Source organism: Pseudopipra pipra, chromosome 5 (assembly GCF_036250125.1).
Source record: "Pseudopipra pipra isolate bDixPip1 chromosome 5, bDixPip1.hap1, whole genome shotgun sequence".
In the NCBI taxonomy this organism is placed as follows: domain Eukaryota; kingdom Metazoa; phylum Chordata; class Aves; order Passeriformes; family Pipridae; genus Pseudopipra; species Pseudopipra pipra.
The window spans coordinates 37,828,301-37,846,258 of record NC_087553.1 but is presented as its reverse complement, the minus strand read 5'-3'; the positions used below and the strand labels follow the sequence as shown (position 1 = coordinate 37,846,258).

General features: G+C 36.7%; 1 protein-coding gene across 2 annotated transcripts in view; it reads right to left on the bottom strand.

The window, feature by feature from the left end:
• The window catches only part of CAPS2 (calcyphosine 2), a 30,718-nt gene extending 13,104 nt beyond the window's left edge, over positions 1–17,614 (bottom strand). Inside the window, exons 1-11 of one of the 2 annotated variants that reach the window (XM_064655625.1) lie at positions 17,539–17,614; positions 16,876–16,982; positions 14,487–14,533; positions 13,950–13,995; positions 13,715–13,825; positions 12,749–12,781; positions 9,831–10,001; positions 7,536–7,649; positions 4,579–4,646; positions 2,115–2,234; positions 954–1,028 (exon numbers count right to left, since the gene is read on the bottom strand). In XM_064655625.1, the coding sequence (XP_064511695.1) occupies positions 954–1,028; positions 2,115–2,234; positions 4,579–4,646; positions 7,536–7,649; positions 9,831–10,001; positions 12,749–12,781; positions 13,715–13,825; positions 13,950–13,995; positions 14,487–14,533; positions 16,876–16,953 (863 nt within the window). In that variant the 5' untranslated portion in view covers positions 16,954–16,982; positions 17,539–17,614. Of the gene's footprint in view, positions 1–953; positions 1,029–2,114; positions 2,235–4,578; positions 4,664–7,535; positions 7,650–9,830; positions 10,002–12,748; positions 12,782–13,714; positions 13,826–13,949; positions 13,996–14,486; positions 14,534–16,875; positions 16,983–17,538 lie in introns of those variants that run through there. The other variant, XM_064655624.1, reaches the window with a different exon arrangement.
• Positions 17,615–17,958: the final 344 nt, after the last annotated feature.

Below are 17,958 nucleotides of genomic sequence, written 5' to 3'. Positions count from 1 at the left end.
CCAGGTGGGGTCTCACGAAAGAGGAGTAGAGGGGGAGAATCATCTCCCTTGACTTGCTGGCCACACTGCTTTTGATGCAACCCAGGACATGGTTGCCTTTCTGAGCTGCAAGCACACATTGACGAGTTCTGTAGCTTCTCATCCACCAGAACCCCCAAGTTCTTCTCCTCAAGGCTGCTCTCAATACCCATTTTATTTCCAATGTTGAGTATTGCACAATTTTTTTTAAGAGGTATTTGACTATTTTCTCTAACTCACCGTGGAATTCAACTTGTGGATTCAATCACATATTTTAATGCAATATTCCATTTCTATAATGTCAGAAACACCTTTCAAGGCTTCATGTTTTAGTATACAATATAATTTTCACTCATCAACTAAAGGATTATGTACACCAGGACTACTGCATTCATTGTGCTATATGAAGCTTTGTAGCTGAATCCTCAGCTATGTCTAGTGAGTATACAGCTCACAGCTTCAGAAAAGCATCACTTTCAAAGCTGAAAAATATGTTTATGCCACAGCTACTCGAATCAGAACACTTTCAAAGATGTCCTAAAGTTTAATACATAAGGAGCTACAAATAAGTTGCAAAACCACATCTACAATTGTGACAGTTACAAAAATAAGTTTTAATCAACTGGGATGCTATGGCTAAAAGCACTATTTTAAACAGTCCCTGTGCTAACTGTCCTCAACAGAGCTACAGGCATGATGGTAACATAACATGACTTACAGATCTCAACACTACAGTGGGACTGTAAAGCCATTATTCATCAGCTATGTCAAAATTTGTATTATACACGTACGCATATATCTGCAACCACACAGCACATACTTTTTTCCTCAGTATAGGCAACAGAAACATTCAGTGCAAGTAATTAGTTCAAGAGAGTAAATATCATCATTTATAAATTCACAGAATTGAAAAGCTTCACAAAATTTGTGATTACCTCGATATAATCCTACTATCAAAGCGTAGCTTGTTAGAGAGCATATTTTCAGTTAATCCTGATTTGGTCCTTATTCTGTGAAAATAATGCAGCATGTTAACAATACCTATGGGCTCACAGATAAATGTTACATAAAAATCAACCATTTCAAAACAGCAAAAAACATGAAATACGGTATCCTTGGCAACTGGTCGAGGAGACGATCCCTTGTAGTTGAATTAGAAAGCAACTCAGAGTTGTAATATGTTCTGTTATTATATAATATGAGAGTTTATTCACAGAAGGCATAAATATGAATGGGATATTTTGTTTACACACACTTTTATAAGAATTAAACCTCTGCCACTCACCATACTTCCATGAATCAATGTTGTCTTGCAAAAATATCCAGACTGAGGCTTCTTTACCCACCTAAATGTTTTATATTGGCCCTATTACTAGTTCCAGAAACGAAGATTTGTCCATGTGATGGGTGTAAGAGATTGAGAGACTGGTTTTGTTGTCTTTCTTCTTTGTTTAAGATTACAAAGATGGCATTTGATGAGAAAGACTTTATAGAGTATGATGTTAAAATGCACAAAGCAGAGATGCTTGCCTGAATGTTGAAAAAAATTAACAGAACAAAACTCAGACCTGCAGATTCATTGCATTTTACAGATCACAGTGTTTTTTCATTTTTTTCTTAAGTCCTTGCAGCTACTGTTTCAATGCTCACAGTCCAGAAATGTAATTTAAATGCCAATTAGGATTAATTATTGCAGCAGAAATCAAAACATGAAAGAAAAGTAAGATTATATTGTGACAATCTACATTAGCATTTACAGATGCATATTTATAAAATTTATGCACCTCAGGATATGACAGGATTGCAAGCATCGAACTTGCTTGGAAAAGGCTGGCAAAACCTTGTGATGAATAATACCAATATAAGCTTAAAAATTTCCTCCCAGGTTTTATAAATTCTATGAATCAATCATTATACACAAAGAACCCACATAAAAAGGTCCCACTAGGCAATAATAAGCACAAGAAGGCTATAAAAAAGGCCTCACATGAAGCTGGTGGATCCTAACCAGAAATAAAACACCTGGAAAGGCAAACAAACTTCACAGAGCCAAAAAAAAACCCAAACCAGCAGAAAATGTATTTCTATAAACTTACTTGGTTTCATGCAGTATTCTTTTTCTAAAATGCACTGGTGCTGTCCCAAGTCCCAGAAGTCCTTGAGCTTCCTTGCAAACATCAGAACGCGTAGACTGCTCTGGGTCGCTTATAACAGCTCTGACCACAAAAAGCAGGGAGAAGCCCTCTGACTATTAGTATGTTTCAGTTTCAGGTCTTACATATTTTTACTCAGGAAAGAAAACACCAAAGAATAACACAGCAATAAAATCTCGGAGTTATCCACTAAGCTTGTGTAAATTTCTGGACTTCATTTTTTGTTTCTTTTTACAAATTCTTAAGTTTATTACTTAAAATCAAATATATGCAATAATATTCTGGCAGTGCCTTACTATCTAGTAACTTTACATGTATATATGTATTATTTAAAGTATATTTTACATACTTTGATATAAAATAAATCTTAGTATTATGAAGGTTTGTGGGTTTTTTTATTATTTCCACTGTTTCGGTAAATATTCCACCAGTGATATTCTTCATACATGGCTCCTACCAAGATCAGTGACAGCAGTTTCTAATAGTGGCCAGTGACATCATCAAAGAATCATAGAATGGCTTGGGTTGGAAGGGACCTTAAAGACCATTTAGTTCCAACTCCCCTGCTGTGGGCAAGGACACCTTTCACTAGACAAGGTTGCTCAGAGCCCCATCCAATCTGTCCTCCAACAAAAACACTGGCACTTCCTTTCCTTCCTCAAAGCGCTGACTACAGAGCTGATAGGATCTCAAAGTCCCATCAAGCAGAAAAGAAATAGATTAACTGGTTTTTGAACATTTTGATATTTTCTCTATCTGTTCAGCAAGTAAACAAAAGACCTTTTAAAAATAAATGAGATGCTTGTTGTTATTGAAATGGTTATCAGAAGGAAAAAAAATAATTTTGCACAGCTATTATGGTTTTCTAAACCTGCTCTCTGATCTATACAGATCCATCTTTGCACACATCAGTTACGCTGATTTAAGTGCAAAATTGGCTCTACTAAAAAAAAAAAAATATTCAAAACACCCTTGTGTTTCCTTTAATAGGTTTTTTTCATTCAACAGTTTTGAACTACTCTTCTCCAATTATCTGATACCAATTAGTTTGGCAGTACTGGCACAGTTATACTTGTAACATAAACAGAGAGATTTTTTAAATTAAAACTTCATCTTGATGCAACTGTAGCACTACTGAATATTGGTTTGACGTTATCAGTAGAAGGGTTCAGAGTAGAAAGAATACATGGGAAAAATAAGGCAAAGCAGCTGAAGTAGGTTAAACACAGAATGAGCATTCTTGACCTAAGATGCACAAAGCTGTACATTTAATGCTACATAGTCGTACTGAAACACTTCAACATAACCAGTGTATTTTTAAGATCATCTCTAACAATCTTTAAAGAGGTATGACACAGGCCAAGCATTTATTTAAAAACTGGGGATTTCTACACTGAATAGTTGCCTAATTTTAATCCTGCTACAATGACACTTGTAATTTATCATTATGTTTCATGACAATCTTGTTTCCCTCAGGCAACCTTCCTTTTATCTCAGCTTTTAAGTAGCATAAAAGCATTAACAGACTTTTAAACAATATAGGTAATTTAACAGCCATCGTAACAAAAACAAAGAAAAATAAAATGGTGAGTGCGACAACATTTCAACCTCAAAGTCTTAAGATCTGATGGGCTAAAATACCAGTGCAGATGACTACAGAGACTGTAAAATAGGCATAGAATGCGACATACTGTAGACGTACCCACAGATAATTCTTAGCAAGAATAAACTAAAATGAAACTATATTAAACTAGCTTGCATCTTCCTATATTGTCATAACTAGACAGTTGAATAGAGCTGTCATAAAGCCCTGAATTATTAAACTATGCTTAAAATAGGGGGATCCTTCCATACAGAAGCAATGCTTTCTTGTAGCTAAAGGGATAGCAATGAATTTAGGAGAGCCTTACTGTACAATTTTGATCAACTTGATTTATCATTCTGTCTTTTTTTCCCAGCTGCCCAACACTGGTATAATACTCCTTTATGCCTGAAAGATGTTGTGTCAGTATTATTAAAGGAGTATTAATAAAGCTAAGATTCTAAGAAAAGACAAAAAATACCGAAGAAGTGTAATTTGTAACATCAGGCATCCATATATTTTGTTGCGGTACAGGAGGGTTATTTCTGTGAGCTAGCGCTATTAAATCCCTTAAAATAGGTTCAAGTATAAAATTAAAAATTATTCTCAGAAAAAAGATTAACATACACATAGCACTTTATAGTGATCTCTTAAGTTACATTAAAAAGACTTTTAATTTAGAATTTTTGCAAGCAATATTACTACATATGACTGCATAAGACTTGGAACAAGATGACCAAAACACCTCTTAAGCAAGAAAAGCCACACACAGATCTAAATTCTTGTATAGGGAAAAATGCAATTTCACATCATAAATTCACTTACCTACATAACTGATCCACCATCACTTGTTCTACTACAGCCTGTTTTCTCCTCTCTGCAGCAACATCCTCCTGTGATGAAAAACTGACTGAGTGCAAATGAAATATATAACATCAGACACTTCAAATAATAAATTACTCTTTAACCATCAGAGGTCACAATCTTACCAGTGTCCCAATTAATATCTTTTCCATCTTTTTTAAATAGTGTTCTATTAGCATAACAAATATGCATTAATATTCTCTGCTACACACTAAATTTGTCTATGCATATTAGTTGTCAATAAATATGAGAATTCTACTATTTCAACTGACAGGCAGCATCCTTATTTCTGTATTGTTTCTGAGACATTATGTAAGTACAATAGAGCCTGAGGAAAATCACACTATTCCAGGTTTCATGGTTGACACAGATTCCAACTCTGAGAATGAAACTTTACCTCCAGCAATATTTAGTCAAAAAAATTCTTTTAGTCTCAGTGGAAGATTTTTCTCTCCTGCATGCCACAATAATTTTCTGCTGAGACAGGCCAATCTGAAAAGCCTTTCAGGAAATATCATCCTAAGGGGGAAGGGGATTTAACATGAACCTATTATTTTTATTAAAGTAATACTGAATCATAACCAGGCATGATGTAAAGGAGGACATAGGGATAATAAAGAGCACTGTTTGTTAATCAGAACATATTCCATGGACCTTGGCTTATAGGCCCAAACCAGTCAGCATACTGAAAAGAATGTGATTTAAAAAAAAAGGAAAAAAAAAAAAAGAAAGCTTACACCTTGAATTTCAATGAATACTAGGTCACTAAATGTACTTTTCCATGGGACATCCTCCATTCAGCTCTTAGACAAAAGCTCTACTATGAATTTACAAAAATGTAGAATGCAAACACTGAACTTGCAGCAGCTCTCACTGTTTAGAAAGTAGTAACTGTTGTTCCCTAAATATGACAATTAAGAGAAAACCATCCTTTTTCAAAGGTTATTGAATTACTTATTTTCAAAAGTAATTGCCATCTATTGGCAATTACACATGTACTATAAACTTTCATCTCAAACTATAGAAAAATTAGGAGAAATTCTACTTTAACATTTGACTTTTTTGTAACGATTACAGTAAAAGGACATGTTAACATTGTGTATTCTTAAGCAAAATTTTAAAGCACATTAAAATCAAATGGCAGCAATTGAAGCAACATCTACACAATGGAATTAATATGCACGCAGTCACTTCTGCTGATTTTTTCCATTATTCTTACTGCTATCAGAAGCATGAACCTGGGAGAACCTAAGAGATGCTCCTAGAAAAAGTGAGTCAACCTATGTAACCATGAGTGCTAATCAATAACAAAAGGGCTTCTGAAGGTCCCATTAACACCTTGCTCAGACACCTCCTGACTTCCTTTTAGAGCATACCAGCTGCAGAGTACCTGCTATTTTGTGGTCCTGCACTGCTCCCTTTCTCAGTATTTTCATCTTATTTGATTTGATACTAAGTAGTTACTCTAGTGAACTTCAAGACTTTTTTCCATTATCTTCAGCCTATAGTATAGATTTTCAAATTTATTTTAAAAATAAGAGCTTCTCCAAGTTCTTCATACAAGTACTTTCTCAAAAGATTTTCTTATCATGAAAATGAATAGTGACCCCAGTAGTGAAACATCTGCATTCACTTTGACAAGACTAGAAATCAAATAAAGGCTTGCAAAGATGCAAATTTCATTGCATAGTCATGAACAAACAAAATAAATTAAAATTATTATTTACTTTAAAGCATCATAAAATTTCTCATGGATTAATATTCCACAAGAAAGTTAGAATGTATAACTCTGCTCAACAACACTTTCAAAAAACAGCTATGAAAGCTATCACTTTGCATATGCAAATACTGAATCATGCAAGATCAAATCAAGGTTCTTCATCATTGTAAATGATCCTAAATTCAAGAGCTAACCTTAGATGGGCAAGAAATCCTAATGGCTCAGTCCTAAAAAGAGTAGAATGTATGTCTATGTAAGGAATTAAAGAAACATATTGGGTACATCTATATAAGAAAAGTTTTAATTCCCTTCTATGCATGCTAGTGAGGCCATACTTGTTCCATTTTTCAGAGCTCCCCCCTTCCCAAGATCAACAGGGATGAGAGAAACCTGGAAAGGATCTGACAGAGGATCAGAGCCAAAGCAATTGAAAGGAGAGTCTAACGGAGCTTGGGTTTGTTTAGTTCACAAAAACAGCAGCTATGAGGCATTCCGAAAACATCCTGCGACAAAAGAGAAGTTACAAAGAAGACATAACCAAACTTTTTTTAACAGTAGCCAACGGTATAACAGGAAGTGAAGGTTAAACACTGAGCCTTGGGAGGCTTGGTACAGGCAATAGGAAGAACTTCTCAAGGACAGCAGGGTATGACATGAAGATGAAGACGTTGGCTAGAGATGCTGTAGCAGCTCCATCCCTGGAGCTTGAAGACTTGGTCAAAGTCATTGCTGACTTAATCTAATATTAGCAGCAGAGCTGATGGAATCATGGAATCCATGGATCATGGAACACAGGCTCAGCTAAAAGCTACAGATCAGAGGAAATCATAGAATATCCTGAGCTGGAAGAGACCCACAAGGATCATCAAAGTCCAGCTCCTGGCACTGAATGTAACACTATGTTCGGGTTCAGTCAAATCACTCAGTTATTCTTAGTTGTATGAATATATCTGTATTTATTATTCATCATTTTCATTCTCAGTTATATACATTACTGCATAAAACAAAAGCATTGCAGATAAGATTTAAAAAATGTTCACTGGGTTGCTCAGTTCAGCTCCCATTGAAAGAAATTATTTCAATGGGTGCAATTACATATTAGAACCAAATCACCAAAGGCATAACTTCTGTTGAATATCTGGGAAGTCATTCTCCATATCCAGATTGTTAACAGCATAATACCAGTCAAAATACTTACAGCTTCCAATTTCCTTATACTGTGCTGCATATTATAGGGCTTGTTTGTGTAGCATTGTTGCAGGAGAGCTTTCTCATCAAGAGCTATAAGATCATCATTATGTCCATCTTCAAGCTGTTTACACAAAAAATACAATATTTTTATAAATCAAATTTAACGAATTATAAGAAAAACAAACAAAAAACCCCACACACCTTTTCCTCAACAATTCATTTAAAAGTCCTTCTATTTCTTATTTAAAGTCTCTACTACTTCTACTTCATGCTAATTAAAAAAGAATTTTTTAAGCATAGCTTTCAACAGAAACTGAACTTATAAATCTTGCTCTCTAATCTTTCCTTATGTCTTTTGAATACTTACCAGATTTCATTTACGCTGAAATAAATTTAAAAAAAAAGCTCAAAAGGAGTGTATTCCTACAAGCTTTATGAAAAAACAGCAACAAGTCAGAGAAAGCAGATTGTAGTACCTCTGAGAAGACAATAGCTCATCCTTTTTCTGTTCTGTTCAAGAACAGCCAAGAGAAAGCAGTGGATTTGCTGTTAGGCATATAGTTCAAAGTTCACCACTGCAGTGAAGCTGCTTTGTGACCAGCAAAGAAGTTAAATATAGTCTACATAGGGAAAAGCCAAAGCATGCTGCTGAATGGTTCTAAGAGACTTGTAAATCAGTCCCAGGGTATTATAGAAATATCTCCTACAAGAAGGATATGAATAAAATGGACAAAGGAGACTGTTTACAGAAGTCAGGAAGGAGGTAACAAGGGAATGAAATCGAAAGAGTAGGTTTGTTAGCAGTGCTCCTCAAAAAGCAGCTTCTTTCCAGAAAAGAAAAATTATTACAACTTCCACTAATCAATTAAAATAAGTGTATTGAAATCTAAAGAGGTTTTGATTCATTAATCTAACCAGGTAATGATAATGTCTAACACAAAAAAATTGTTCTGATAGACATTATATTAAAATCTGTGATAAGAACTGGCACACATACTTTTAGTGCTTAGCAAGAATCTTTCTGGAACCTAAAATCACCAGAAAAAGCCAGTCCTGCTTTTTCTCTCCCAGTATACCCTTGCCATCCGTTTCTTCATTTTCAGATGAACTCGGCTGCTCTCATCTGCCACCAAACATAAAACTAAACCACAAAATAACAGATCCTTTTTTCATTCACTTCTTATTCATGGAATATTTATAGGGTTTTGCAGGTTCTCCAATTTTTTCTGAACACTAGAAGCCTGACTCTGAGAGGACAAAGCTCTTTTAAAGCTATCAACAATATGTGTAAAATGATAACAACGATATGTGAAACATAATCTTTGTCCTATGTAAGATCTTCCCTTTTCATTCCACTGAACGTTAAGCAAATAAAATCAGTAAACTCATTGTTATTCACCACAAACCTTTTCTCTGAAAAGCAATGAGCACAATATGTTCCCTGACCATCTGCATACTTAACTTCTCATTAAGATTCTTAAATGGTCATCTACCCTCACAGCAGAGTTTAGCATTTGGCCAGTCCTCATAGCTGTTGCTTATTTATGTTTCCTGCTTCCTTACACCTGCAGTGATGTATCTTTCCCTTTCAACCACCCTTCTCTGCTATATATTCCTGAACAAGAGGAAAGTTGCTTTTTTTTGACCCCTTTGTTTTCCAGTTTCTCTCCACTGATCTTCCCTTCTTTGCATCTTAGTTTTAATTTAAAAACACAAAACAAACCTGGTAGAATTAATACAGCCTACAGTCCAACTGTAGCACATCTTATACAACATCAAAGCAAAAAGTATAGATAATATCTTTCATTATTTTAACCCCATATTCCTTTCCATTTTCAATGTTAATAGTTCCCTCAGGGACAGATTACATCTTTCATTTCTCCTTTTTTAAGTGCTACATACAGTCACAATTTAATAGAATAATAATTATAATAATCCTATATTTAAAAAATAAAAAAGCTTGAATTAATTTTACCAAGATCTTCCCGCTGTCTCTCACCTTCTTAGGCTGTAAATTCTTCCTCATGCTCAGGTTAGAGGTGCACTATGAAGGCAATGTGTTACTTTTCTTACCAGAGAATACAAACATACTTAAATTGTCAGAGCACCTCAGTTTCTTGCTCTGGAACAACTGAAACAAGCTTCCTATGTTTTATTTCCTCTTCAACACTAGATACTGAAATTACACGTTTCTATTTCTTTACAGTAAAAACATGGAAGAAGTTAATTACGCACACATGCAAACTTCTCCAAAAGTGTAATTAAATACTAATATGCATTTGCTGTTTAAAAATGCAATTACTACTTTGCCAGCTACCTTTATTGAAGCATCTGAACACTGGAGGTGGTCCTTCCTCTTTTCTGCAATTCTCTGAGGATATTGCTCATATTCTTCCTTCGTATCTGGTTCACACTGATAATGCTTCAGTTTGTATCCATCTGTTGGGGATGGCAGATTTTCTGGTCTTGTCTTCTGCTCCAAAACAGAACATCAAAGCAAAGAGTAATCAATATAGAAGTCTCTTATTGATCTATTGAATGAGAACAGCATTATTTTAATTCCCATCCAATATAACTTCAGAAACTTCTTGACATGATGCTTCAAATTAGGAAGAAATGCAAACATGACTGCATGACTGCATATTCAAGCTTAATTTTCATTGAGTTTTTCAAATTCGACCATTTTTAAATATAAAAAATACACAGTCAAGTAGTTTTACTTAGTTTTTTCTTTAAAGAAAGAAGCCAAATTCAGTGGTTCCACCCTATAACATGATGCTACAGATCACTGAAATTGAAAGTCTGACATTTGTTTCTGGATGGCTGAAAATGGGCAAATGGATATTTTTCAGTCAGAAGTTCTAATATTCTTGTATGGCAGATGAGTATGAGCACTGGGACTTTGTTCCCTAGAACAAGAGCAGCTGAAAAGGCTAAGTACATTTACGACCATTTAGGGCTCCACACAATGGAGGCTGGGATCAGTAGAAACAGCAGCAGTGTCAGAAGGCCAAGACGCCATTCTTTTTTCTCTCCCTCAATAATTAACACTTTCAATGTTTAAGTTATATTCCTTCAGTGCCAACAAAACTAAGGTGACCATATCTAGCATCTCTACTGGACACAATTCATCTTGCAACAGCAGTGTAACAGTCCTGCTCTAGAAAGCCATTTCTCAAAACCCAAAAAGAGTTATGTTTCTGAAAGGCCAACTTCTGCTTTTCAAGAGAGGAGTCACATCATTTAACTGGTTAATTCCTAAATGATAAGACTATGTTTAAATTATTCTTCCAAAAGTGACCTATTTTTGGAAGTTTACTTACACAGTTATTAAAGAAGCTGGAATGTATCTTGCTAAAGGAAACCTCAATCAGGGCCCCAGAAGCAAGCAATGCAGAAATAAAGGCTGCTCAGAGGAATATATTAAAGTATTCCGGAACAGCTTGAAAATCTTCTCAAGAAAACAGAAGTGGGGAGAAAGTTAGGCAAAAAAAGAGAGACAGAGAGCAAAAAAGGGTAAGCGAACAGAAGGTACCTTCCAGCACATTGAGCGCTCGGTATTTAAGACAAAATGAAGGCAGAAAGAAAGCAAAAAGAGATAAAGGAAAGCAGAGAAGGAGAAAGACCCCGAGAAACAGACAAAGCCATGCCAATCTTCCATTAGCACTCCTGCAGCTAGACAGAACTGTATGTATGAACTTTGTTTTTAAAAAAATGGTAAAGCAAGCAGTGAAATTGTAAGTATCCAGACCTAAAAAGGCTATAGCAACTCAAGTATGTTTGCACTTCACATTTACAATGCAGTACAGAGAAAAACAATCTATACGTAGTTCCATGTTTACAGTTACATCTTAAGACATGCAAAAATACCTATTTGGGCACACATTCTAGAAAGTAACACATTTTTAGTCCCTTATTTAAACAGGACCAAAAAACACTTAGCCAATTTTTTTTTCAAGTTGAGAAACTATTTGGCTTTACAGGGAAACACACAAAATTGTGATCTTGGCAGATTCACATTGAATTCCAGCCAATTTGGAGTCCTGCCCTGCAAGTAACTATATTATTTGTTTGAAGGGGTGCAGGTTATGTACAAATTTATTCAAAATCGGTTTTCCCTCTAGTTACATTTCCGGGGGTTTTTTTTAAACACTCATTAGAATATGTCTTAGGTTTACATATATTAAATATTTTTAAAATAATGGATTTTTAATAGGTTTATTTTTTAGTTCTTCCAAAAAGAGAGAAAATTGTTATTTCCTGCATCCTCTGCTGGTTTTGGCTGAGGCAGAGTTAATTGTCTTCACAGTGGCTAGTATGGAACTATGTTCTGGATTTATGCTGAACACTGACGATAATGCAGAGATGTTTTCGTTATTGCTAAGCAGTGCTTACATGGAGCCAAGGCCCTCTCTGCTTCTTGTACCACCACACCAGTGAGGAGGCTGGGGGTGCATGGGAAATTGGGAGTGGACACAGATGGGACAGCTGACCCCACCTGACCAAAGGGATATTCCATACTATATGACATCACGTTCAGCATATAAAATAGGTAGAAGGAGGAAGGGGGGGAAGTTTGCAGTGATGATGTTTGTCTTCCCAAGTAACTGTCACACGTGATGGGGCCCTGCTCTCCTGGAGATGGCTGAACTCCTGCCTGCCCATGGGAAGCAGTGAATTAATTCCTTGTTGTGCTCTGGTTTTGTGCTTTTGCGTTCCATATTCAACTATCTTTATCTCAATCCAGGAGTGTTTTTTCACTTTTACTCTTCCAATCTCTCCTCAGTCCCACTGGTGGGGCAGTGAGCAAGTGGTACTTAGTTGCTGGTTGGGATTAAACCATGACACACTTGAATCAAAAATATATTACTACTTGTGAGACTTTTGCCATGATTATATATGGTGCATGATTATAACAAAAAAAAACCATGTAGGTAGCATTCTTTCTGAATTAAAGTTCTATGTATCAAATCTCTTGAATATACAATAGCAGAAAATATATATAAACAGAATAATGTTTGTACTTCAGCATTTTCCCTTTAATTATCACATATGAAATACTCAAAATACTGATGGACTGACTGCAGATTAAAAAGTTTCTCCAATAAGCTAGTTCCTGTCACATAAAAGACATTAAAATATACTACATTTTCAGAGCATATACCATAGTATTGAACTGCTAATGTTTTCTATCAGTCTATATTTTTTCAGCTACTTTACCTCCATGTTGTTATGACCAAATTGTCTAGACACCTGTTTAAACGAAAACAAATTAATATGTATCATGATCAAACAAAAACCCGTTGTATTCATTTTTTCAAATTTAATTTAAATGTAAGAGTTTAAATGAAAATTTTTCCTTCATTCAGGGAACTGTAATAGCTGAATAACCAGATTATTTCTTCAAATTTTTACAGCAGAGATTGATCCTGAACAATGCTTTACTGCACTATAACCCAAAATGTTAGCATCTGAGCTACTGATTTCCCTTATAAAGAATCTAATATTAGTGGTGATTAAGTTTCTTAGTCATCCAACAGGAAAAAATGCTAACATGTGATCAGGAAATTGTAACAAATAAAAGAGCTATGACAAACTGAACATAATTCCAAAGTTTATGTCACAGTTCTGGTTTAGACAACAGCCTTAAGAAAAATCCTATGAAATGTCTGCAAGTAACTCCAAAAGTTTTCTTTTCACCAGAAGTAACAATTCTTCCATAGAAGCAATACTCAGTGCTTGTAAACATGGTGTCTGTCTTCAATCACACACTTACTAACTGCTACCAATCTTATCTTAATTTTTTCTGAAGTTCCACTTTGTTTGAAGAGACAAACCAAAGTTACCTGCTATCTCAAAAGTATTATATTTTTCAGTTCCTTTGACAAATTGTTAATAAAACTAGCTATTAATACATATCTTAAAAATAATTACAACAAAAGGATAAGTGTATCAACCAACAAGGAACAGCTAAGGTATGTAAGAAAATAGGTTTTTGAAATATCCTAGAGGCTTCTCATTAAAAAGTACTCTGACAAAAATATTTTTGACCAACAGTAGCTGGAGAAATGAGTTTAACCAGAAGGAAAACAGAGAGAACTTGTATTAAAAAAAATAGGTATGTATGCTTTTCTAAATTACTACTAAAGGGGCATATTATAAAGATATTTGTAGTGACAGACTGACATGTTGATGCTGTGCACATGGCGTTTGTAATGACGTTCTCCAATCTGAAGATGAATCTAGCTGGCATGTATGAGGACAGCTTCCACTGTACGGTATGTAAGAGTCCCCATCCTAAAATTTCAGGAAAAAAACAACAAGCAATCATAATTGTTTTACATTCAGAGTGGTATTTTTACCAACTCCTGCAACACATGAATTCTAAAAACTATTCAGCACAGAATTAACTTATAATTACCTCTTCATCAGAATCTCCCAGCTTCCCTAGATCTAGGCATGGTACCCTGCAGGAAGTTAAAACGATTTTAATAGCAATACGATCTCTTATTTTTAATAATGAGGAAGAACGTCTTTACTGTGCAAGTGACCACACACTGGAACAGATTGTCCAGAGAGGTTGTGGAGTCTCCCTCACTGGAGATATTCCAGAACCATCTGGACATAATCCTGTGCCATGTACTCCAGGATGACCCTGCTTGAGCAGGGAGGTTGGACCAGATGGACCAGTGGGTTGGATCCACTGTGGTCCCTTCCAACCTTACCCATCCAGTGATTCTGTGATTCCAACTCCACTGTTAAGCTCAACCAAACGTAAATCAACTTAATTCCAATGTAAAGAATGCATCAAATATTCTACTCCAAAAACGAATCACAGAAAACAAACCTATGATAACAAATTTCATGGAACAGTGAGTTGCACATTAATACAAATGCAAATGCATTGTGTTAATAATGCACAATTAAATAAAAGGATCAGAAACAGAAGCAGACTTACTCTGGTGGGCGGGGACTGTGACTAGCCCGTGCATCTGGTCTCCAGCCCTAGAAGAATGACACATGATTACATACCTAGGGGATAAGGATTAAAATATATAGTTCTCTTTTTCAATTTCCCCTTAAATATTTAAAACAAATGGCTGTAACTATCTGTCTGACATACTTGATGAAGTTGCTACAAACAGGAAGAAAAGAACTCATTGAAAGCTGATTCTTACAGATCATCAGACTGAATGACTGAGTATTCATCATCATGACAGAAAGATTCCCAGCCATTAAGAATCCAGATAGCATCCACATCAGCTATTAATAATACATTAAAAATAATCCATGTTCCTGAGGCTTTGTACCATCACAGCTCACAGGGCTTTAGGTCACATTGTCCTCGTTGCCTGGGAACCTACCCTTAAACCAAAACCACAATACCAACAACAAGCTGGCTCACAAGGAGCTAGCTCAGACACCCAAGAACCCCTGATATTTGTTGTAACTGTTTCATCTCAGCTTTAGTGTAGAAGTACATGATGATGACAAGGCAGCTCACACTGTTTATTTTGCTGTGTACCTCACAGATCTCCAAACTCAACTGAGCAAGAACACGGCAAGAAAAAAAGACTCGAGCCAAAGCTTCATCTACCTATCCCCCTATGACTTTCTGAAAACAGCTGACAGCAAATCCCCAGGGAAGGCAGCTTGACAGTGGTAAGCACATAGTAACAACTCCCCAAACTGGCCTCCTAGTCTGAAAAAAAATGTGGGTTGGGAATGTTCAGAACCAGGGCCAAAATCTCTTTTCAAACCTTTGAGCTCAGAGATCTCAGCATCACAGCCTGGACTGACCAGACATGCTATTTCCAGCAGTGCCCAAACATCTTTTGCGATTTGAGAGCAGCCACATAACTCACAAAACTGCAACTCCATTCTTTCCATACACCCCTGTGGCCTGCTCCCAAAAAAGAAGTTCAGCAACACTACTCTAGTGCCTTCAAAACATTATTCAGCATATTCAGGTTTAAAAGACAGTTCCTATGCAGTACGGTCGCACGAAATGACACCGCCACCGTGTGGTCACGTACATAAAACCGTTAAGGGGTCAAACACAATTCAATCTTCATCCTTACGACTAGATACAATGCATTAAATCTCAAGTTCGTATTTTTTCTGTACCATCACAACTGTGTTGAGTTAAAGAACAGACCACATTCTAAATGTTACAGCCTTAATGTAATTCCTTTTCCAGAAGTCATCAAATCAGGAAGAAAGCAAACCAAAATCATCCTGAAGACTGGGGTGAAGCACGTGGTTTCAATCTAACTTTCATTTAAGATTTATTTTTTCAAACTACCAAGAATCACATGGACTAGGGAGTCTAAATTTGGAAACTTAGATGCGCAAGAAAGAAGAAAGAAAGGGATGAGAGATTTAGAGAAAAATTGACATCTGTTTTCTTTTACAACCCACACTAAATGCCTCAAATGTCCTTGTTGTACACAGGCATTTAGATTTCAAAAACCTGGTTAAAAGTTAACATTATAAAATTGATAGCATTTACAAAAGGTCCTTTTTCATTCCAAATGAAAGTGAAAAGAAAAAATAGCAACTTGGTAGTCAAACTCCAAGAATTCCTGATGGGGTCATGCAACAAATAAGGAAGTTAAATGGGTGCTTGGGGGCTGAGAGAGGATTAGCAATTAACTTTAGTTCACAAACATAAAGTACACAGTATCTGTGAGAAAAATCAACTGTTAATAACAATATTAATATTTACCTCAGCTATAAGAAAAGCAATGGCCTTCAGAATCCAAGATCCTATTTGTACCGACTTTCAAAAGTTAGCCTGAAAGTTTCTGATATAGTGATCTTGCAGGGGTTGCATACCTGCCTTATCTCAAAGCACATTAGGAACACCAGGAAAACAAAATGCCCCTTCAGTCTGAATGCAGAGCACTCATTCATTTTACCCGTCAATCTAAAATCATGCCTTTTCAAATTATATTTTTGGGGTTCCTTTACTGACGTCTTGCAAATCAAAACCAGACACACCTGTTACCAGTTTCACCAACAGCCTGAGACAGCACACAGTATGGATTCAAGCCTCTGTTGCTTTTAATTGCAAGTATTAGTTCATTCTTAAAATCTCCACATCCCAATTAAGTACTTAGTGTATCAACTATTTTAGGACAACTGTTTTTATTGGAATTTCTCACCTTCATTTGAGAAGTTGTCATACTAAACTATCCCTTTCTGACAAAAACTTCTTTAAAAGTTTTCTTTTCTATAGAATGGATTATAACCTCAAACTAAGAATCTTCTGAAGTATGATTAAAATATTTGTTAAAATGTCAAAGTAAGGAAGGAAAACAACCACAAGCCTTCCATTAACATACCTGACATTTCTTTCCCCTCAATGACAGCTCAGCCTGCCTTCGAGGGGATGCAGCAACTCCTTTCACTTCCAAATCCATGCAAGTTCAATGATAGCTTTCAGAACAAACTGAAAAACAGGAAAGACTACTATTTTTTATATAAGTACTTCTGGAAAAAAACCCCACGTTATTGCATTAGAAAGACTTTGGGTATTGTCTTAAGCAAGCTATGAAATGTTGCTGGCTTCCCTTTTTCACCACTTCTTAATTTCAGTCTTTCCTTACTAGTGCTTAACCAGATTCTTGTTCAAATGTACGTCTTTGTCTCAATCTTAACTCCCTCTTTCCCTTACACTTCTTGATAGCTTCTCATGTAAGCATTACTAATTTGCTACCCCTTCGCAACATCAAACCTTTTGTACTCTTCACTTACAACTGCTGGCTCTCCTTCGCACCATGCCCTGGGAACAGGTAATTTCAGGAAGACAAAAGGGCCCTCCCGACACACAGCAAGCCTCCGAGAGCTCCAGAAAGACATTCATCTTCATGCCATCTCCTGCTCTGCTGGCTTCTCCTTCCACTCAGCCCATTTTGAACCAAAAGCCCACCATTTAGTTCCCAGCAATCGTACGCTCCATTTCCAAACCACCCCCACAGAAGGTGACCGCATTTCTAACCACATACAGTGTTTCAATCCCCGAGCGCCCACTCCTTTACCGAGCGGCGGCGCGGCTGCGAGGCCTCCTCGGATGGGCACAGCCGCTCCCTCCCCGCACAGGCTTCCAGCCATTCCCCCTCAGGGCATGCGGAACGCCCTCGCACGGCCTCCAGCCTCTCCAGATACGGAGTATCCTCCCACCTGAAGGCACAGAGGGGAGAGAGCACTGTTGTACTTAAAGGTTCACACGCCGAAATAACTTTTATCACGAACAAAAACGCTGTAAGAGGCGAAATAAACACCACGGGCTCGGCAGCTCCAAGGAAACGATGCGTTTTCCCAGGAGAGGCGCGGGGCACCAGGCGGCTCCCGCCGGGCTGTCTCACCGGAGCCGTCCCACCGCGCTCGGCCGGCGGAGCGGGCCCGGCCCCCGCGCGTCTCCAGGG